We start from the raw sequence: 24,177 nt of genomic DNA, 5'->3' as shown, positions 1-24,177 counted from the left end.
CCGTCCCTCCCACAGCTGTTGAACTGCATCATGGACATGGTGGAGAAGACGCGGCGGTCCCTCACTGTACTGCGGCGGTGTCAGGAGGCTGACCGCGAGGAGCTGAATTACTGGATCCGGCGCTACAGCGACGCCGAGGACTTGAAGAAAGGCGGCGGCGGCGGCGGCGGCGGCCACTCCCGGCAGCAGAGTCCCGTCAACCCGGACCCGGTCGCGCTAGGTACCTTTCCTTTGGGTGGACACGCCGAACAGATAGTTCTCACGCTCGTAGTGCCGATTTCACGTTCAGTGGGGTCTTTGCAAAAATAAAGGGTATGCCGGGCCTTTTAGAGCGGTAAACACTTCACACCCCCAGTCTCCGAGAGGAAGCCAGGGGACTGGCTGACGCAGAGGCGGGCGCAAAACTTAAGCTCCTCTTTTCAGGGTAACGCTGCGCTCCGGGCAGAGCTTCAAGGCCGGGCCAGGGTTTCACCCGCGTCACCGAGAGGTGTGCCCCTGCACAGCCCGGCTCTTTGCACCCAGCCCCCCAGCGTGCCAGAACAAAAATCGCAGGGCGTCCTGAGCCTCTGAGGCTGCAGCAAGCTCTCCAGGGAGCTCAGCTCCTGCACACTGTGTTGGATGCGTGTTTGATTTTTAATTGAAGACACGGTCTCTAAGACAGCCTTGTTTTCCAGCTGTATCTTTTATTTTCGTAAAACACTTAACCAGGAAGAAAGACCTATCGGGTTATACAGTCTGCCTGCTGACACTTGCAAATTAGTGATGAAGGGAGCACTGTCTTCTGGTGACTTGAGCTTAACCTAGATGGCGTAAAGCCTTCCTTTTATTTTTTTTTTCAAATTTTTATTTAAATTCTAATTAGTTAACATATAGTGTAATATTGGCTTCGGGACTGTGTAGAGCCTTTATTGATTCTAGTTATATATACAACTGTTATAGTTGTGCTTTAGAAATTGAATGCTTGATGTGTAGCCATATCTAATATTGATATATGGAGATTGTTGAAGTTATAAATAGAATATCATCACAAATACTGGAAAGAGATCCTGAACCTGGGAGAATTTTTGAGTAGCCTGTGAACTTTTGTCTCAATTAATAACAAGATGTTACCATTTACACTGCTGGCTACTACACGTGGGTACCATCTGAGTAAACTTAGTGGAGATGGATTTGTGTTGATCCGTGTTCCCTCATCTCAGTTTTCTTATTTGTTTAGCCACACACCTGTCAACTCACTCAGGGCGCAGTCTGCACCGCAAACCAAACTAATTACACACGTGTAGATTAAGCTCATGACTTTGGCTTCATTATCACCCCTGGCTGATTATTAAAAATTAAAAACTTGTCTGTTACCTGGATATTGATCATACTATCTTTTTTATCAAAATTATTCCTAGGCAATAAAGTTTCCTTTGTGCTTTAGGTTTGTGGATTCCTGCTAATCCCTGAATGCTGAATGCTTATTACCATAATAAGTATTAGATAAAGAAAGATTTCAAATCACTTACTTTACCCACTAGGTATTATTCTAAAGCATGGTGCATTTGTTAGGATACATTAAGGCAAGTAATGAAAATAGGTTTAATTTGAACCAACATCGGTCCATGTAAAACTATTTAGAGCAGAGTTGAATAAGTTATCCTGTTTATTTCCTTGTTGTGAACAAAAACTTGTTAATCATGATGGATCTGTTCAGGACAAATAAAGGGGGTATTCGTAACCATGCAGTGTAGGCAAAAATTGAAAGCCTTAACTAAATAAAATTTTAAGAGTAAAAGTGTTCAGTTTAACCTACTTTATTGAACTGATTTTGTTGAGTCAGTACTTATTTATTGAGCGTTTACTGTGTGCCAGGCATTGTGTTAGGCAATGTAATAAAGGAATAAAATCCTTCCTTCCTTCCCTTGAGGAACTTTTGGTATATTGGAGAAGATAGGCGGGGCCACAGCTAGTGGCCACTAGTGGCCTGGCACTAGATGGTCCCTGAACTGACAGGATTAGTATTATCTGCTGTCTACTGTCAAAGAAAAAGTTCAGAAACTGATGGGACTTCATGCCTAAGTGAGTTATTTTCAGCCCACAAAATATAGGACACATTATATCATCACACTGTTGCATACACATTCTGGTGATGCAAATGTATATTGTTCTCGAGGACGATGGGTTTAGTTTCCCTGTTAACTAAAAGAATAAAGTTGGTTTTAAAAACTTCTTAGGAGTACCCAAATTACATTATTTCCGATGATGCTTAATGAATTCATAGTTTTGGTCATACAAGGTTGCTTTGGCTTTAAGCTTTTGTAGATTGTATTATTCAAAGACTACAAGCATTTCCTTTCTTTGTTTGGAGTCTTTTTTTCTTTTAATAAACAGTCATGTTCGTTAGGGCCACAGAACCCTAGACTGCCTTTTAGAAACCATCCCAGCTGGAGAGATAACTTGTCAAAAGCCACACAGTGTGCAAGTTTAAGCACCCCACATGGCCTTTCCTAGCCTCTAAGCCTGTGAGTTTTATTTTACGGGGCTGGGCTGTGGCTCTAAGACAGACGGTGGTTGGTAATCATGGACCACACTCATACACATTGTTTTTGAAGGTTCTCTCCTAGGTTTTGGAGTTGAATGTATTGATGTGTAAAGAAAGGATCAGAGATTACTGGCTGATGAGTCTCATTTCTGCCTCCGGAAAGTGTGTCGTGGGGTGTGTGTGTGTGTGTGTATAGACAAGAACTGTGGCTGTGTCTGTATTTTTATGTACACATAGATCTCTGTATCCTGCAGTTACATTACCTGTGTTTCTTTTAGCTCAATTCTCTATTCTGCAGCTGCTACAGAGGTCAAATGAGACCTGCAGAACTTCAGAATAATATTATAGGAGATATCTTTAGTTCAAAATATTTCCTTGGTTTCCTCCCTAGCTTGGAAGCATTGGCAGTTTTCAGTCACACACACAGACACTCTGAGCATTTTTAAATTGCATTTGGGGACTGGACAGAGGAGAACATAACCTCCATGACCACTCTGTTGTACTTGTTAAACTTACTCCCATTCTCACTTTTGAAATATATCCATAGTGTTAGGTCAGTGTGAGGAATTAGTAAGAGAACATGACTAATCTATTACTAATTGAATTTTGGCGAGTTTTCCCTAGATATTAATTAAATAAAGTCTATTTTGAATAGCCTCTTGAACAATTTTAAAATTGAGTACATACTGAGCCCATAATGTTGTTTTGACTCAAAAACAGGTTGGTATCTTGAAGAACTCCTCAAAATATTAGATTTTTTCCTTGAGATCATAGATTTGTATTATTTTTATTGTTATTACTAACTTTCCAGGAAAAACTCCAAATATTCAAGTACTAAAGTTAGAAAGCTAATTTTTAAAACAATTGTCTCTATTTTCAAAGTATGACTTGTTCTTTGTACATTTAAGTTTTGTTACATTGTGGATTTCACCCAAGAGAAGCTAATGCCATCAGAATCGACACATAGGTTCACTGAAGTAGAATTGCTTTTGTCCAAATAGGTGGGTAGGTGCTGATTAGCACTTCATGGGCCTGAGTGTTGATCTGGGTCTCTCTGCAGCTGCTTTTCTCCTCCTCTGCCTCCATTCCTCTTTTCTCTCAGTGTGCTGTTCATATCACTCTCTTGGCTCCTGACATTTTATTTCCTTCAAATTACTTTCTTTTTACTGGCTGTGTACTATTCTAGAGTCTTCCTATAGTTCATCTTGTATTTGTGCTTTCCCTCTGTGTTTCTCAAGGTTCTTTATACCATTAGAGTTAAAAGAAGTATCCAGAGACTGAGGCATAAATCTCTGAAATAGGAATGCATTTTTCCCTTTTTTAATTTTTTGAATGTTTGGATATTGTGATGAGAATGTATGAAATTTTGAAAATACTTTCATGTATGTTTTGGTAAGGGTTTGACTCTTGCCAGAAAGAGACATGTCAGAAAGAGGCTTTTTGTTTTAAATGGAATGAAAAGTCCAGTTGATCATTCATAAAAAAGCTCAGGAATTCTAAGTTTGGCAAATTAATACCACCCCTGCCTCAAGTAGATTGGTAGGGAAATTGGTATTTTAAAATTCCACTGGCCAGCAAGCTTTATGATTGTCATATAATTGAATCATAGAATTTCTCATTACTGTCTAAAACCTCAGGTAATCTAGTATGAAGGTTAAAAGCACAGATTGTCTGGGTTCAGACACCTGGTTCCTCCTCTTCCTAGTTTTGTCACCTTTGGCAAGTAATTCTCTATGCCTCAGTTTCCTCGTCTATAAAATGCGAATAGTAATAATACATACTTCATAGATGTTTCTGTATTAAATGAGTTAATAGGTATAAATCATATGGGACAGTGCCTGACCCATAGTAGATGTGATAAAAGTAATGGCTGTTATTATTCTTTCTAATACGTAATCTCAAAAAGAACTTTAAAGGACAGGGGTACATGAAACCAACTTGCTTCGCATCCAAGATTATAAAATTAGAGTAGATTCTTAAGTATTTTTTTCATTCTGAAAATACATCGAAACAGTAATTTTTAGGTGACTATGTAACAGGCAGAAAAACTAGAAAAGGGGAATTCTGTCTTAAACAGTTAAATCTGTTGTACCTTTGGGACCCTAATTCATAATACAAGGCTCTGGAAAAATAGTTTGCTCCCAACCAAAGAAATATATCCTGTCTTACTATCAGATTATAAAAACCACAACCATGTTATTCAGAGTATATCTGCATATAAAAGTTTAGAGTTTTGTATACTTGTATTGATTCCTTTAAATCACATCATGAAATTCATTTCAAGATCATTCATCTTAAGTGCCCACTGTATTTAAGTATATTGGGTTTAAAAAGATGGGAGTAGTAGATACACCCATCTTTTAAAAACAAGAGATGATTGCCTCCTACTAGGTATTTTTTATTGTTAAAAACAGAATCCTAATGTAGTTCTGGCTTCTAGGTTTGGTTTGGGCTTCTGAAACATAATATTGAGGTTTCTGAATTAATTATCCTTAAAAATAGTAACTAGCATTTGTAAAGATGAACCCACTTAACCCGTCCTTTCTTTTGGTGGTTTTTTGTGAGAGATATTATCATGCTCTCAGCCTCATTCTGCCCACTACAGAATGAAGGCCATACCTAGGTGCTGCCAAGCTTTGAGCCTTGCTGTCCTGGGTCAAATGAGGTCCTGTTGATTCTCCAAAGGCAATCAGCTCATCCCTTCATATATATTGATGGCGGCCCTTGCTGTTTCTAGTATCCAGTGGTCTCCATTCTGTCATAAGTGTAGTGCATCTTGCCTCTCCTACATCAGAGATTGCTTTTCCTGATCTTCCACATTTCTTATAACTACTCCTGTACCTTGACACAGTCCCTCTCTTCATAGACATCTTCTCTTCTGGAGGCTCCTTCTCCTCTCACCCCCAAACAGTTTGGGTCCCAAAGCAAGCCAAACTCAATTTGGGACTTTTCTATAATTTTGCAGTCTTTCAGTAGTTACATATGTATACGTTTCACACTTTAAACCATCTCCTATAGGCTCTTCTGTCTTTGTTTCTATGACTGCATTTTAATAACAACTATCCATTTTATATCAACTGATGTTTTATAGGTGGTCAAGATTTAATGGCAAATAAAAATTCACTGCTTTAAAATCCGGGCCTTAAAAACGTAAGGTGTTTTGCATAGATTTGTCTAGAGCAGTCAATTTCTAAATTAAAGAAGTCCTCAGAGGGAAGTTGTCTCTTGTAATATTGAGCAACTTCAGGATTGTTTTGTTTTTTAAACTCAGTATTGCCCATAAAGACATTGTTATTGCTGCTACTTCAACAGAAGTGAAGATAGTACATTTTTTCGTCATTTGGTTTCTGTAGCGATGGTAGTATTCATCAGTGTATCAAAAATAGATTCTGAGTACATCTGATCGCTCCGTTCCTATATGCATTTACATATATATGTAAATCTGTGAATATTTTGTAAAAATTTTTTTGCCTGTAGATTCTTATTTTGAAAAGAAGTTCTTTTAGAAAGTAGGGTGGGATTAAGAAAACTTTTACTTGATTGGTTTTGGTGTTTCTGTTGGGTTTCAAGGTCAGGTGCAGTTTGAGTCTATATGTCACTGAGAATTTTAGGGATATATAGCCAACTTGAAATATTGCATAACTTTCCAGTGTGGTATATGGACCCTCACAATCTGTACAGCTCCGGGGAAGGTGGGCGCCTGATTTAAGCCTTATACATTATCTTTGAGTAAATTTGGGGACTATAAACATTTATGAGTTTTAAATAAAGTTTATACAAATATCACGTAAGAAATTTGAGGACTTCCCAACAAGAACTAAGACAGAGAACTGCTAACTATGGAAATAACTTCTATCCCCAAGTGACATATACTCAGGGAATAAAAAGTTACTGTTGTATATTGCTTAATCCAAATCTCTTGAGAGGTTTTTTTGTTTTTCTTTTTTCCTTTCGTTTCTTTTTAAGTTTTGTGCTATGTGGATTTAAGTGCTGGAAGAAAAAGAAACTTTAAGGTGCTTGTTTCCGCCTTAATTATTGATGAGGAAATAAGTATCCATTCTTCTTGGACAGCCTACTAAATAATAACAGTGATAACAGTTATGAGGGTAATTAACTAATTACCCTCTCTAATGTCCAATGAGAATTTGGGATGTGCCATGCTGAGCATGTACTAGGAAGTACCTCTTTCAGTCTCCACAGCAGTGCACGCAAACGTTGTACCAGTATCCCCACTTTACAGATGTGGTGACTGAGAGATGCAGAAACTAACCTGCTCAGTGTCACCTGACTCGTAGGTGGCAAAGCCAAGATTCAGCTTCACTGAGCTCTAGAACGAACTCTCTTCTACCTATGCTCTCAGGGGCGGTAATTAGTTTCTTTCATGCATGGCCTTCGGATAACTTAACGTTACCTTTCCCATTCCCTGTAATAATGATTGGCCATTTATAAATATTTTTTACCAAGCTGTTGATCTTTTCTTAATCCAATAAATGGAAAAAACTTTTTTTTTATCTACTTTGGAGAAGGCATGGTTTTTCTTTATGTATCTATTCTTATACTAAGACCAAAATCTATTCCTAGAAAACCGTCTTTAAAAGCTGCCATAGGTTTCTCTCTGTTTAATTGTGTCATATGGCTAAATGTGAACTTTATTACACTTTATTTCTTCAGGAAATAGTTATAGTGGTGTGGAAGGTAATCCTGATGAATCTAATTAGCCACATCACATTTCCTTGAAGTTGTGTGTGCACCAGTTTTTATCTAGCTGTTTTATGAATGAAAATTACTTAAATAAAAACATTTTGGTTTTCATCGTTTTCCTTACAGAAATCAATGTGTGCATGAGAATAATGAGAATGGGTATTTCAAGTACATCTGATTATCACGTAATCATGAAATTATAATGTAAAGTTTTAAGAATTTGTATATTTGGAATAATTACAGATTTAAGAAACATTGCAAAGATAATACAGAGAGTTTCCAGATGCCCTTCATTAAGCTATAATAAGCTTTTGCTAATTCAGAATAATTGAGGAAATCTTCAGTTTTAGCCACTATCAGTGTGCCCTACAAGGAATCAAAACATTCAGACCTATTTAAGGCATTCAAATGTAAAATGATACATACTTAGCTAAATTGAGTGCGCTTTTCTCTGTTTTCCATATTCTATATTCTGGTACTTGACATTTCTTATAAATTAAGGGAAAATCTTAATTACTTGAAATTTATCAGGGGTTGAATGATTGTTCTATTTATAAAAGTTAAAATGATTTTTTCCTGCCCCCAAACCTCTAAATACATAGGCTTTCATTGAAAAATTCAGTATGGAAGACGTGTAGTACATATTTTAACTATGGAAGACTGTGTACACTTTCAGTTTATTCTCGATCATATATAGAAAAATGTAAAAGGTGTCCTGTCATTTCCACAAACATGTTATTTTGGAGGTTAGCATTCCTACATCAACTTATTGTGATCTGTTTTCTCAAACTTTTAAAATTTGACAAGGATAAGCACAGCATTTCATTTAAAGTGAAACGTCATTTTCTCTTTTAGAAAGCATGTACTAATCTTGTTTTGTTAACTGAATATCTCTGAATCCATTCTAATGATTCTTTTCTCCTTCCACCCATGTCAAATCCTTACGATCCAATTTGTGTGAAAATGTTTAGTGCCCAGCGAGATTTTTAAGAAGTCATTGGGAGAACTGGTTAACCATGGAGTAAGGCTCACTATTTATTGAAAGGTGGTGGTATCAGAGCTATGTGAAAATTATATTAGCCTAAGATTTGATTTTTTTTAACTACCAGTCTGACTCTTGAAAAGAAAACTACCAAATACAATTTATTTTCTTGAACAAAATAAACATGCCTATAGAAATTCCCAGAGTGACAGGGTTCTGGGAGCAGTGCACCCAAACATCCTATTGGATAATGAAATCATTGAAGTTGTTTAATTTTGAGCGTACAAGGCATTTAAGCCAATGACTTTCTGTTTTCCTTGAGCTCTGATGACTGGCCTTGCTATTTGTGTTTATTTTCTAGAGGTGAAATCCTCAGCCTTTTAGAATGATGTTTTTGTAGAGCAGCCAAGAGAACGGGAAATTGCTTGCTTCTATTCTGTGTAATGACATAACGTGCTTATGGTGCTTTCTTCCTCTCCCCACCCGCTTTGCATCCTTTTCCTAGATGCGCATCGGGAATTCCTTCACAGGCCTGCTTCTGGATACGTGCCAGAGGAGATCTGGAAGAAAGCTGGTAAGAACTGTTGAAAAACATGAGTCTAGTGTTGTGGCAGCTGTGTGCAGTTGTTCATGCAGTGATGGGAGGAGCGACAAGGAGGGCCTTTCCTGCTAACGACAACAAAAACAGAACAGCCGCCCCACCACAAACCAAAAATTTAAAATCCTAATTAATATCCTTCCACCGGACCTGACTAGAACACGGAGTAGTTTCATTTGAGGAACATCTGCTAGTGCCACGTAATTGACCGTCGGAAGGTGTTTCTGTTGTAAACCCGTTTTTCAGGTGCTCTCATGGTTTTGGGCTAAAAGCTTGCGTAAGAGGTCTCAGCTTGCATGTGCTTTACTCTTAATGAAAAGCTAATGTTTTAGAAATTCAGTTGCGTACGTCAGTCATTTCTCCTGATTTTTAAAAGTGGAGATACAATTGGCACGTCTCCGAAATTCTTTAAAAAATCCTAACAAAACTAGTTTTGTTGAGGTACTCCCAGATTTATGACTACAACCAATATTTAAAATTGATCTTCCGGGCTAATTAATATTCAGTGACCAGAACTAAATTGTTTCCTAAATTAAATGACAAAGTTGCCAAACTTCTGTTTTTCCCTCCTGTGTACACTATCAGATTTTCATTAAGAGATACTGGTCTCCATTTTGGGGCTGATTTAAAGTTCCCGGTGACACTGACTGCAGAAGGTTCGGATCTGGCAGAATCTTGGGGGACACCAACACTTAGAAAAGTTGAGCCAAAACCTTGCAAAATCTGACTCAGGAGAGAAAGCATAAAACCTGTTTCAAGAGTGAAAGATGATGTGACAGACACATACTGTGGCTTTGAGCTGCTCTAAACTCCAGCTATTAAAACAGTTTGGAGAAACTGGAAAATGCTATTTCTGTAAAGGGTCAGATGGGTATAGGGCTGGGATCCCTAATCAAGGGGAAATAGTGAAGGGAAAGGGTCTCTTGGGGTTGTGATTTGACCCACCTGTGTCCGTAGTTCTTTGCAACTTGGCTGATGCTCTGATCTTTTGGCTCTTACCCAAGTGTTTTTAAAGATTTTCTAAGAAATACGTTTTTCTAAGAGTGATAAGGAGTTTCCAAATCTATGGTAGACCTGGTAGCTTACATTGAGAATCAGAAGGCTCTCTTGGCATGTCCAATATGCAAATCAGATAGATTATTCAGCTTAAAGGTTATATATGTTGCTAAGCTGCATAGTCTTACCAGATTTATAGCATCACCTCTAAGAAGATTTCTTCCTGGGTCATGGGGTACTCCCAAGCTGTTAAAATGTGCCAAGTGTCACCTAGCTGGAAAAAGAATTGCCACATCTTCTTTCTGACCACTTTTCTTCCCCATTTTTAAGCTGTCAGTGCAACTTACTCCAATAAGAGACACAAAGAATTGCCATTTTGGACAACAGAAGGATGACATTTTATGTTGAGGGAGAGAGTCTTTCTCCGCATTTCCCTTGTTTATGTGTATTTAAGTTAAATCCTTGATAGTTCATAAAGAAAAATTGACAGGAAAGCCTTGTGTAATCCAAATTCTTTTTCTGTGCTATTATCTGCTCAAGTCTTTGTTTGACTGCTATTATGCGAGAGCAGATTTTTCTGAATATACCACCTTTGTTGGAAAGTCAACTTGAATAGCTCTGCACAAAGGAAGTCCTACCATAAGTGGTAAGCAATTGGAAGCAGATTCAAAACTGCACTATATATTTGCCACTTAATCAGGTTCTTTAAAAATTTGACATGTTGTAATCTATTGAGTCCACTCTTATTTTTCTTCACTGTTTTGTGGGTTTCTGAAACTAATTCTGGGTATACTTGACATCGTGGGGGCTGCACAAGTAGAGAAAGAACAATCCTTGCTTCTGTTATGTCCGTGGACTCTCTAAGAAGCGTTAAACCTTATCAAACGAATGCCCAAAACATTTTTTAGATGTGCCTATATTCTATCTTAGGGCTTCAATCTAAAATAGGACTTGGAAGTGGGGTCGATTACATGTGTGTATTTGTGTTATTCTCATACCAGTATCCCTAATCTGCTGTACAAAACCAGTTTGGGGATAGTTTTCTATGGATAGATGCTAATATGAAGGAGTATATTAAATCCCCAAAGTACAGGCGACAGTTTCATCTGGAAATCTTGAATAACTGCTTATAATATTTATCTTCATAGGCGTCTTAAAAACCATTTCTAGTGTTCACAGTGTCAAGGCATCCAGCATAATGAAAACACTGAGGGCAAAATATGACATCTGCACTCAGCTTGTTACAATTTGAAAGCTTTTTTCCCCAAGATTCTAAAATTTGCTGTGGGCAAAATTTTTTTGGAAGAAAACCTATAAAGTATGTCTTTGCAATCAAAGTATTATACATTACCTTTGTGGCAAAAGATAAGTAAATAAAAGAAAGTTTAAAGCATTTGAAAAATATCAAAGGGGTAGAGCTCTCAAAATTCAATGTATTATAACCAGGGTATCCTTTTTCACAGGAAATATAATTGCAAAAAGTATGTCCTGTGCATGAAAGTATATCATACAATATTTAGCACCATTTTATTTTGAAATGATTTCAGACTAGCAGAAAGGTTGCAAAAATGGTATAAAAAATTGCCTTATTCTTTTTACCCAGTTTTCCCTATTTTACTGTATTTCGTTTAATATCTTTCTTTTCCTCTTTCCTTCCCTCCCTTTCTTTCTCTGTTATGCATGTTTTCCCCCAACCATTTGAGAGTAAGTTGAAAATGTGATGCCCTTTTACCCTAAACATTTTAGTGTGTATTTCCTAAGAACAAGGACATTCTCTTATATAACTATAGTACAATTACCAAAATCAGGACGTTAACAGTATGTAACTCACAGACCCCATTCAAATTCTGCATGTTACCCCATTAAGAGTATAACAATGTAATAGTGTAACAATACACATTTTTAAATATTTTGGGTCCTAACAAATGTTGAAGGCCGCATCCATTTTCCCCTGTAATTACTACTTTTAAAAGCAACAGCGAAAATAACAGAACACACTGTAAAGGTATGAAAAATCTTCATAAAATTGAGGGGAAAATCTAACGTAAAGATGGTTTTCAAATCACAACCGAGTGTTTTTTTCAGTGTATTTCTTTTTCAAACGATCAGTGAATGTTTGCAGTTGGTAATAAATATTCAAGCACCTTGCAAATGTCCTACCAACTCTCTTTGCTGATCTGTATATGCCTGTGGGATTAGAATAGGAATGCATAATTTAAATATAAATTGCCTGATTTGCATACACAATTAGTCAAGCTACAGCTTTGATCGTAAGCAAAAATTATTGTCCTGTATTACCACTTAGATAGAATTTTAATTCACCTTGAATATTCAAACTAAATTAGACCCTGGCTGTCTAGTTAGAAGGGCAGTACTTCCCTGGTGCCCCCGGTCGTTTATGATAGGGTAATAAAGGCATCTTTTCACCTCCTGGTGAAGAAAGAGCTGCAAGCTCTGTGCGGTACTCTGTTTCTATCCAGATTTTAAATGGCATATCTCAGAGCAACCAACAAAGGCTTAACATATTTTAGTTAATATTTCCAGTCTGGATCTTTCCCTTATATTTTAGTTTATAAAACCTAGCAGACAGTAATTACAAATGAAAGAACTTCAGAAATAATGTGGCTGGTGTGACAGAGCCTACAAAATTCATGCCAGCTAATTACTAGTGGAGAGCTTTTGATGATCCTCAAGGCCTGGGCTATAGATGTGTGAAATAAACCATAGACATTTAAGAAAACCATAGGAATATTAGCATCTCTTACATTTTTAATCTACAGTAAAACATTTTTTTATTAGGAATCTATGTTTTTAATTAAACAGAACATTTAATTAAGGTGCTTTTTAAGTGGGTGAAACAATTAAGTGCAAACACTTGAATGAAACATGTCATAATTAGTTTTAATAGAGTGTTAATTAGTACTAGGTTTGCCAAGTTAATAATTACTGCTTATTAAATTTTCAATTAATCATTGTCATTTTGCTTTGAATAAAGATGAAAATTAGATAAACTAATTTAGGGGGAGGATATTTTCCCTTGTTAATTAGAACAGTTAATTTTTTTAAATGGAAATTACTTGTTTTAGTTGTCAGTCTCATATTGTACATTAGTCAAATCTTTGCACCCTTTCCACAGCCAAAAATAAAGAGCTAATTTGACACCTTGCAGGTTTGTAGGCAGGCCTGATTGTTTTGGCCTCTGGTATGATTCGATTACGTTTGTCTAGTGCAACAGTTGGTTATGCGAAGCTGTGTATATATTTGATTGAGTAGATGGGCAACAGCTTAAAACTGGGAAATGAGAAAATGATTTTTAAAGAACCCTATCATTTAGCCTGAAAGGGCATAAATCCACATGACTCAGGAAATGACTTAGGAAAAAGAAAAGCCAGATCATCTGTTTCATCCTGGATTTTCTTTACAAGGTCTACATCGACATAATTGCCATACGAATTCCCTTTTACTGTCGTGCTGTATGTTTCACCAGCAGAATAATTGTTAGCACTTAGATATGTGTAAGATCCGTCCCCTTCCTCTTTTCTTCTGAACGCTTTTTAACATGAACTCCCTATGTGCATATTAAACCTATAGCCTTGTGGCAAACCACCTTAATGTGTCTGAATTATCCAGGCAGGTTTCTGGTGGTGATTTTTGTCCTTTAGCTACTTAAGTCTGGTCTCCTAATCATTTTTGGAGGTACTAGTTTGGTAGAAAAGTTGTAGTGATGCTAGAGTAGTTTAAAAACTATTCCCAGACATGCAAGTTAAAGGAAAAAAACAAAAAAAAAAGATCTCACCCTTTGTTTTCCAAAATGAATTTCAGAAAGCTGCTGGCTATTTAGACAGCCAGGAGAACTGCCCAGTAATTGGGATGGGAGTCACGCCCGTTCTATAGAATTGTGTTTAACAGCGATCAGTATCCAAGGTCCTGCGCTAACAGGGAAATGTTCTCTCGTCCGGTGCGGCCCGCCTGGCATGCAGAGGAGGCGGTCAACGAGGTGAAGCGCCAGGCGATGACCGAGCTGCAGAAGGCCGTGTCGGAGGCCGAGCGGAAAGCCCATGACATGATCACAACCGAGCGTGCCAAGATGGAGCGCACGGTGGCAGAGGCCAAGCGGCAGGCGGCAGAGGACGCACTGGCCGTCATCAATCAGCAGGAGGATTCGAGCGAGGTGAGGGGCTGGCGGGGGCTTCCAAGGCAAGCAGATCGTTTCCACTAACGCGAGTGCTCGGGTTTGAGTCCAGGAGGTCACAAATAAAAGCGGGTATTGGATTTTAGACAAACCGATCTTTGGTAGGGTAGGGATCAGAATAATTTGGGGGGAGTTCTAGCACTTGTGGAATCCATCAAGAGCTTGAGCAAATATTGTCTTTATTAAAGACCAAAAGGACAACTCTGCCAAGAAAGGTTTTTAATGTCTTTGGTGGGAAATGCTCACAACTTCCTAGCACTGTTGAGAGGCTTCAGACTCAGCTGTGTCACACGTGTCTGTCAGCGTCTGTGTGTGGTTTCCTTCTAATAGAAGGGGTTCCGTAGAGATGCCCTGTGCAGACATGCTCTCCAACGAGGTGCTGCAGGGCCGGCATCGCAGCCCCTCCCTTCACTATTGGTCCTAAATTCCAGTGCAAAAACGGCCTCTGCATCAGCTCAACCTTCCTAAGCAATCCTCTGCACAGTCTCTTTTTTCCACATTATTTGTAATAACCACGATGTTGGCCATCACCTCACCACTGGAGGTGGTATTATTTGAGTGTATTAAAATACACGCACGTAGGGCGCCTGGGTGGCTCAGTTGGTTAAGCGACTGCCTTCGGCTCAGGTCATGATCCTGGAGTCCCGGGATCGAGCCCCGCGTCGGGCTCCCTGCTCAGCGGGGAGTCTGCTTCTCCCTCTGCCCTCTTCCCTCTCGTGCTCTCTGTCTCTCATTCTCTCTCTCTCAGATAAATAAATAAAATCTTTAAAATACACGCACGTAGCCCAAATGGCTCAAGGATCTGGGAAGTAACTAAAACACGGTACTTAACAGAATGCTTTTTAAAATTAGAGCTTGCAAAGTCAGAACAATATGGTAATGCTTCACATTAATTAATGCAGCCCCACAATCATCCCCTACCCTACAGTAACTCAGATAAAGGACCTTAGTTAGCTAGTCTCACCGAGCTGAACTAGCAGGAGCATCAACTGATAAATCAATGGTCTACTACAATACATATCTATAATTTGTGAGGGAGAGTAAGAATTTAATTTGTACCAGGCTTCTCTGTAGATGAAAGACCCTGCGGGAATCACTCAATGCCGAGAGTTTCTATTTAATGTGTAGCAGATGAATAACAAGGGGACAAAAGGAATTGATTTTCAACATTTGAAAGTTTCTCAGGAAAAGAGGGACAAAGGGAAGTTTATCTACTCTTTAACTGCTGACTTTTCCATTGTCGAATTAAGCTAAACATAAATTCAATTTTATTGGCATCTTGTGGCTAAGATATTTAAGGACCTTATTTTGTGGTGTTGTTTTTTTTTTTGTTTTGTTTTGTTTTTTTTAATTTCTAACATCCTTTGGAGAGAATTTGTCCTGCTCCGTTTAAGTTAGTAATACCATGAAGCACAGTAGTTGTCTTCACTGGAACATTATCACTTACACAAGAACACTTTAGGGCTGTTATGTATAGTAAGAGTATTCTGTAGGCCACTAAATTCTAAAGATGGATGTTTAGGAAGAAATTGAGAACTAAGTCTTTGTATTTGGGAAGTAGCATTCTGTATTCCTTCAGCGGCTAAAAGCTTTGTACCTTTATTCCTTACATCTATCCAGAAAAATACATGATCTTGACACTAGTATTTAACATTTATAGAAATAAGGATCTTTATGGTCATTTTTGGATGCAGATCATCTGAAAGGCAACTTAAGCCTGATTTCTTACTTTTCTTCTCTTTAAACTGCAGTACCTCTTTAAAGACTTAGAGTCAGGGTGGGGGGCTTGATCCCTCCAATAACTGAGTTTCTTTTCTTCAAAAGCAATGTAAACATTTTCCTGAGAATAGGAGAGCAAAAGGTGGAAGAGAGATTTCATTGGAACGAAGCTGAGACTCCTCTGGACTTGGACAAAAGTCTGTACACACTGTAAGAGTCGTTTGACCAAGGACTTGACAGAGAAGTTAATCCCCTAGCCCTAAATTAATGTCACGACTTCTTCTGAGGAATGACTGACGGGGTCTGGGAATAGTCTGAGTGCCTGGTGGTAGTAAGTTTAGTCGGCTCTATCTTTTGCCCAAATTTATAGGTAAATACTTTTTTTATTTCCCCCCTTAGGGATTCTTTACTTTTAATTTATGAGTGAGAGCAAAACTTTGAATCCAACACATTATTTTTCTTTAGTCTGCTCTTTCCTCACACTGAGGAATATACGCCTTTTCGTAGAAATGACCTGATAAAAGTCACCCCAGCAGCGATGATTGCAAGTCACCTCAAGTGTAGAAAACTGTGTGGGCCCCTCCAGGACGGAACCAGAAGAACTTTGGCTCCCGGGGGCTAGGATATAACTCCCTATTCCAGCCTTCACCATGGTTGGCTCCAGGGTGGGACTCTCTTAGGCCAGGACTGCTTGGCCCAGCTGATGTGCAGAGAAGAGAGTTCAGGTACTTCTCAGAACTCTCTTCTGTTTCAGGGGGTTTTCTTGAATTTTAGCTACTCAACCCCAAATAAGACCCATCCAGTATTGTGCTGTAGAAATTTGATAAATTGTTCTTTGTTTTCTTAGAAAAATACATAGGAGGTCTGGCTGCCATAGTAATTGGTTAAAAAAAAAAATCCCATTAAATATAGGAACCACTGATTTAAAAACTGTACTAAGAAATTAATGGGCATTCCTTTAAAAAAAAAAAAAAGTCGTGTTTGTGACCTGCCCAGGGCAGTTTGTGATTCAATACGTAGAACTCTAAATTACTCCTATCCATGTATTCATGTATTCTTTCAATAACAAAGTTTTGAGCTTTTATTCTCTGCCAGGGAGGATGCTAGGCACTGAAGATACCTCTGCTTTCATGTAGAGTACAGTTCATTAGAGGAGGCAAATCACTAAATTATAAGAGTCTTAACAGGTTTAGTGTGAAAGCTTCTGGAACTTGGGTTTCATTTCATGTGGAACTGAAGGGTAATCAGGAACTGGTCAGCCGCTGCTGCCCTCTCCCTCCACCCCCATTGCTTCATCACTGTTTCCTTGGGCAGGGGGCACGTCAGCGCCTCTATGCAGGAGGAAGAGAAAAGGTGGAAAAGGAAGCCATGCCAGGCTTTGAGAACAGGAGGACTCTGGGTCTGGTGAGTGTGTGGGAAGGCTCACTCAGGCTGCAGGGTGGAGAGAGACTAGAGGAAACAAAAAGGAGGAACTAATCTGTTTCAGGAGACCGATGGGGATGAAGATGCTTGATAGTGGCACTGGGGGTGGAGGAAATTGTATCTGTTGGCTGGGAACCCAAGAGGTGATACATACGGGCAGCATTTCTTGGTGGGTTGGCTGTTAAGGAAGAAAGAGGAGGGCGTCCAGAAGAGGGGTTTGGGATATACACGTCAGGTGATCTTACTTGAACAGGCTTCAGAAACTCAACTGGTTTTGATCTGCCCGGGGTGTATGTTTTTCCTTTGGGGGAGAGGGTTGGTGGAAGAGGTAACCTTCATTTTTTCGTGTGTGCGTAAACAACACTGGTTAAAACATTTTAAGAAACTCCAATCAATGACTGAATCCAGCTAGACAGATCACCTCTGTGAATTGGAAAGCGTAAATAGCACAAAGTCCTTAAATAGCTTGTGCTGTTTAATGTGAAAATCAGGAGAGTAGTATATAAAGGCGGGGTACAGGGTGACCATACCTCCCAGTTTGAGTGACACAGTCCTGGTTTACCTCTGTTGTCCCATGTAATTACCAAATGGTCCCTTTTATTCTCAAGTATTCTGGTTTGTATAGTGAACTATATGGCCACACCACTTAAAGGCCATGCTCAGGCAATCTGATGGTCATCTTTTGCTAGCAAAGCTCCAAGGCAGGTGCATGGGGGCAAAAGAATCCAAGGGGAGGACCTGAATCCTGGCTCCAGCTCAGTTACTGTATCAAGAACCCTGGGGCGAATCATTTCACTGCTGTGGGTCTTTATTTCTTCTTAAGGAATGAGATGTTTTTTTGCTACCGTACTCACAGGAGTGTTTAGAAGTTTTTTGTCTGTTTTTGTTTTTTATTGAAGTATAGTTGACACACAGTGTTTTGAGGATTTTTTTTTATACCCGCATTTTAATTCAAAGTGTTTTGAGAGCTGTAAATGCAAAGCATCATTATCTGCTCATATTTCCCACAGTCCGTCCTGCATCACAAAATACACTAAGCTTTTCTGACTGAAACAAGTCTTTTTCTCCCTTCTCTCTCTTAGTTTGAGGCCATCTCCTATTATAGACATGTACCCATCTCTTACTTAGATCATACATGATCTAATCTGAAACTACAAAAATGCATATGTAGTTAATATAAATGTACAAAATATTATTCTTCTCTTCAGAGGGACTTCAAAAAGAAATCTGAGCTTCAGCGTCAGAAGACCAGCTCTCTAGACCGAGTTTCTTCTGAGCTGTTTGTGTTAAGGGCCAGTGCTCATGAATACCTCATTCTATGATTTCTGAATTTAGTCTTCCTCTTTCTACCTGTTTTCACACAGGTACAGTGGACCTACTAATGCCCATTCTGCTTAGGAAAACCACTGCTTCTGAAAAGTAGGCAGTAAAGAATGGAAAAATTCCAGAAGGAGGAGACAGGAGTTGAAAATCTTGAACTGGGGAGAAGAGCAGTAGGAAGGTGTACAGTCCAGAACGACTAGGCACAAGTATTATTGCGGGGGGGGGGGGGGGCATGTGGTTTATCATCTACGCAGGGACTCTTCTCAGTGGAAAAGGGGGTGCTCGCGCCAGGACGGGCCAGTCCTGTACACCAGGCTGTCCCTGGCATGCAGAAATCCTCACTCAGCATAGTTGGTGGAGTGGCAGGAAGTTTGGCCCAAGGTGAAACCGGCAGACCTGCCGTGAATGTTTAACTCTAATAGTAGAAACTGCTTCTTGTATTCTCTGTGCTGTAGCACATTTACTCTTCCTGTGAGTCCAGGTAGTGTAGACAGTGCTCTTGACCTCATTTTGCGGCTGAGGAAAGCTGAGTCTTGGGAGGTTAGGCTTCTGCTCAGGGTCTCAGCAGTAAGTGTGAGCGGGCCCTCAACCCAGACTGGCTGCCTTCTTAACAGCCACATGGCAATAGAGGAATTTTTTTTTCCTGATTATATATTAGTGTATCTATTTCTTCATTGGACTTCCTTCAGATTATTCCTACCTAGTTCTCTAACTTTACTTGGTTTTATAGACTAATAATTATTATTATAGTAGAACGATGCTGAACTTGGGGCAGACATCTAAGCAGTATGATAATTTCTGGGTGGCTCAGTCAGTTAAGCGTTTACCTTCAGCTCAGGTCACGGTCCAGGGGTCCTGGGATCGATTGAGGCCTTGCATCATCCAGCTCCCTGCTTAGCGGGGAGTCTGCTGCTCCCCCTCTCGCTGCCCCTCCCCCTGCTCATGCTCTCCCTCTCTCTCTTTTGTAGCGTATAAAATGTATTGCACCTAGAATATACTTAGAATATACCTAGAAATATATACTTATATATACTTAGAATATACCTAGAATATACTTAGAATATACCTAGAAATTTGATTTATAAATGCCAGCATTTATAAATCAAAATTAAAAAAAAATTTACCCAATCTGGCCATCTTAAACTGTTTATTTTTTTCATATTCATATCTGGTTCCCATCCATATATGGTTTTTTCCCAGTGAACATTGTCAGATTGGGCCTATTTCCAAAGAACCTGCTACAATTCTTCTTTGAGATCCATAACCAGTTCTAGCTTGGGGATCGAAGCGAATGACTGCAAGTGGGCAGAGAACAAAGAGTAAATAATTATACTATTGATAATTTTGAATTTTAAGCCACCAAATTGATATCCGCCTCCCTCCAGATTAAAATAGCCTTTATTTATTATTCCAATATAGGTACAGAACCTCACAGTTTACATTGAAGTTGGACATTTTTGTTGCATTTAAAGAGAAACACTGATCAAATCTTTAAACTTTATATTTCCGGAACGTGCTAAGCCCTGACAGTGTGAGCCAGTCACTCTGGGAGGTTCATCTTCTTTACTCCTTCTAGACTTAATGGAACCACCCCCAGTGGACTACTCTGTGCAGTATGTCCCAAACCATAGAAACTCGACCTCAGTGGATGCTGTAGAATTAGTTATGACACAGTTATAGCCCAGGAGTCTCGCATCATGGTTCCTATTAGGCCCCCATGATCCTGTCAGACCCATTGATCCCAAGAACAGTTTGGAGCTTTCAGAGCATAAACTGTGATTCTGTGTTACAATAAGATTTTTTGTGGTTGTTTCATATTAAAAGGCCAGCTGTTTGCATCCATAAATGTTCCACGGTATAGTGGATGGAGCGCTGGACCTGGAATGGTCTAGAGTGACTCACCTCTTAGAGCTTTGGTTTTCATTTCTGTAAAACTAGGGTAATGTTTATGTGTCTCAGTTTGTAAGGTTGTTGAGATGAGTGGAAGTATTTTATAACCAAGTCACCTTCCAGGTGAGCAGTGTGTATCAGAAAGAGAAATGGAAAACCAGTTAAGAAGCTATTCTACCAGGAAGGGCAGGGAAGGAACTTGCATAGTAACTGTGAGCTTGGAAAGCTGGGAGGAGAGACCATGGAGGCAGGATTGTGGGGACTGGCACTGAGTCAAAGAAAGAGGAGTTTCTAATAAGATGACAAAGTCTTGAACATGAGTGTTGCCAGGGACTGAAGCAGACCACACCAGAGAGTCAGGTTTAGGGAATACTGACTTGGGTGACAGGAGCATCGTGGTGGATTAGTTGGTGAATGGAGTTCCAGAAAGTAGCTCAGGAAGGAAATAAAAAAGGGCTGGAGAAACAGGCTGGAGTGTCATTTTGTTACAGCTGATAGCTGAAACCATGAGGAGGGCTGATGAGGGAGAGCATAGGAAGGAAAAGATTGTCTTACCTTTATGCCACCTTCCCCCTCCTGCCAAATATTATTTTTATTTATTTTTTTAAAGAATCAGTTGTTTTTTTAAGATTTTGTCAGAGAGAGAGAAAGCCCAAGCAGGGGGAGTGGCAGGCAGAGGGAGAAGCAGGCTCCCTGCTGAGCAGGGAGCCCGATGCGGGGCTCCATCCCAGGACCCTGGGATCATGACCTGAGCTGAAGGCAGACGCTTAATGGACTGAGCCACCCAGGCGTCCCCCTCCTGCCAAATATTTAGAGGGAAATGAACAGAGAAAGAGGTTACAGTGTAACAACAGAATTTGAGTATCTCAACACAAAAGTTAGAGGGAATTTCAACAAAGGGAATTCAGAAAAGAGGAATGGGGACATGGTCAGTAATGGCGAAGGTTTTGAAGGTCTGAGGACAGTGAGGGTACAGAAAAGGTGGTCACTGATGAAGCGGAAGGGGAGGTAAGCTGATGGGTTTTCTACGCAGCTGTCAGTGTCTGTGGGGGTAGGCATGGGGCCACATACCCTGCAACGATTGAGATCGTCTTGTTTTCTTCCGGCCAGTGCCAAGAGCTGTTACATTCTGCCATTTGATTCAGGACTTCCTGAACATCAGGCACGGTGCTTAGTGCTGACATCATCCTCAACAACCATGCAGTTATATCATTCCCGTGTTGTAGGTAGCTTGAGGGGTTAAGTACCTCGCCCCATGGGTCTGAGGCCACTAAGTGAAGTAGTTGGAAGTGAAACCCGAGACAGGCTGACTGAAGCCACTCAACATCGGAAGCTGTTTCCATTGCACACCATGATACCTTGTCTTTGGTGCTCCAGCTTCCTGTGCCAACCTCTGTCTGCCTTCAGGAGTGCAGCACCCTTCTAACCTTATTCCGGCTAAAACAGGCTCTAAGAGGAGCACCTGGGTGGCTCAGTCCTTAAGCGTCTGCCTTCGGCTCAGGTCATGATCCCAGGGTCCTGGGATCGAGCCCCACGTTGGGCTCCCTGCTCGGCAGGAAGCCTGCTTCTCCCTCTCCCACTGCCCCTCCTTGTGTTCCTTCTCTCACTGTCTCTCTCAAATAATACATAAAAATCTTTAAAAAAATAAATAAAATAAAACAGGCTCTAAGAAATATCCAAAATGGACAGTGTGTGGCACTTTGGGGGAATGTGTTTGATTTGCAGTCCAAAGGCCTGGGTGAATCAAACCTTGGCTATATAGTTTCATATCTGCGTAACTTGAGGCAAGTCATTTACTGTAAAAGTTATTTATTCTTTGGGCCTCAGTTTCCTAAGCTGCAGAATGTATTTGAAAGTGGATTTCAACTGTGTGGTGCAAGGCCAATGTAAGATGTGACCTTACTGTGAATTTAAGTCCATGTGTTGTAGAGTTCTTTATATTTGGGGAATTTTAATTATAATTCAGTTTTATTCATTGAGCATCATTTGCATGCAAGAGTTTTTCTGGAGAATTGTAGGTGAGTATAGACCTGGAGAAACTTAATCAGGAGAAAATGTTTTGTTTCTTGGAAAAAGAATTTCCAACAGAAAGAACCAGAAAGGATATTACTTTCCAGGTAGGGCTATGAAAGACCATTCTCAGTGTATCTAAAATAGGAAGAAGGAAACAATTTTGTTCTTAGGGATGAAGAAAATGGCTGGTATGAAACAAAGTAGCAACAATCTTTGACACAAAGCTTTGGCATTTCCAAGCTTCAGTTCATTATTTCCCTTTCCATCTGTAGTATTAGCACATTTAGCAAAAGGGAGGGTTGTATTCAGCCTCATATTCTTTGAGTCACAGCCTAACTTTGGTCAATGGCTGACTCCCGTTTTTCAGATCAGGGGAAAAATACTCTTTATGCCAGAAAGGGAATAATAATATCACAAATAAGGGAAGACAAAGTGCCATGAATTTTGGAAATGAAATTTGCTATGAAATGGTATTCTTGAGCCTTCTACATGTCACGGTAATTCAGTTGCCAGCATCATTCTTTAGAGGACTGAGAGGGAAGCTCAGTTATAGGATGGATGGATGGATGGATCGGAGAAAGGAAAAAGGAAGGGAAGGAGGGGAGGGAAGGGAGAAAAAAGAAAGAAAGAAACGAACAAACAACTATCAGGAAATACTAGCCTGAATATAAAAAGCATAAATTGAAAAATGTAAAATTAGATTAAACCATTGTTGATACACCCCTGGGTATTATACACAGTTTGCACTTTCCACCTTTGTGAACAGCAGAAAGCTTAGAAATTTCAAATGATCCAAATTAGGGTACTCACGAGACTCTACACATTCCACTGTCCCCAGAAGTGTGACGGTTGAGTGGCCGAGTGCCCCTGGTCAGGCATCATTCTTGCAAGTATGGATGAGCCAACAGGAAATTCAGTAGAGCCACCCAAGAGAAATGTATTAATAGAAATTGCTTTGTCTGTTTTCTAATGAGCTTTTAAAAAGGAGTATGTACTTTGGAGGGTTTTTGTTTTTTTTTTGTAAATGGAACTCTTGCGCTAAAGTTCTCCTGCACATTCATTGCCATGCCATGTTAAGAGCAATAAAAATATGTAGCTCCCCCCCCCCCCCACTAGCTCATTTGAATTGCTCTTTGTTGTACTTTGCTACAGCTGAGGGTTGTTTTTGTCCCGAGGGTGGGTGGTAAACGAATGGAATCGAACAACCTCGGAATGGGACTAGAGGTGAAACTAGCCAGAGCTCTTGAATCCTGGGTCAGAACCCAGTGATGCTAGGCAAAAAAGCTCAGTTTCCAGCAGCTTCATGATCCAAAACATCTGTTTCTGTATTTGGCATCATTCCACTTTTTTATTTATAAAGAAGTTCCCATTCTGTCCCTTCTTTCCACTCCCCAGCACATGCATTTGTAATTACCTGGTTTAGTCTGTGTGTTTAATCAGCTTAAATTGAGAAGGTTGCCTACATCTGATTTCAATCTGAAGTGCTGGGCAGTTACCACCCTCGTGCCTGCCAAACTGAGCCTCTGCCAGAAAAAGGATAAGACTCACACCAGGCTATTTCCTAAAGAAGCCACTTGACTCAGATTAGATATTTAATTTCCTTAAAATATTGTTTTGGATCCAGGTTTCTGTTCTCTAATTGGGATTTTCTGATATAATTTAGGAATTTTGCTTATTTGTTGAGTTTCTTCCAGAATCCAGCTGGCATTATTCTAAATGCCTAAACCTCAAGGAAGTAAACTTCACTGTGGGCGCTGAGCATCATACTTCACTACTCTGAAGGATGGGCCAGGCTTAACGTTGTTCGTGGCTTTGTT

The 24,177-nt window shown here is 39.7% G+C and overlaps 1 protein-coding gene across 1 annotated transcript in view; it reads left to right on the top strand.

The window, feature by feature from the left end:
* Positions 1–24,177, top strand: part of RUNX1T1 (RUNX1 partner transcriptional co-repressor 1) — a 131,487-nt gene that overhangs the window by 101,114 nt on the left and 6,196 nt on the right. Inside the window, 3 exon segments of the mRNA XM_027572929.2 lie at positions 16–220; positions 8,713–8,781; positions 13,782–13,972. Coding sequence (XP_027428730.1) covers positions 16–220; positions 8,713–8,781; positions 13,782–13,972 — 465 coding nt within the window.

The sequence above is a fragment of the Zalophus californianus genome, chromosome 4 (genome assembly GCF_009762305.2).
Source record: "Zalophus californianus isolate mZalCal1 chromosome 4, mZalCal1.pri.v2, whole genome shotgun sequence".
Lineage (NCBI taxonomy): Eukaryota > Metazoa > Chordata > Mammalia > Carnivora > Otariidae > Zalophus > Zalophus californianus.
This window is presented reverse-complemented; position numbering and strand designations above follow the sequence as displayed.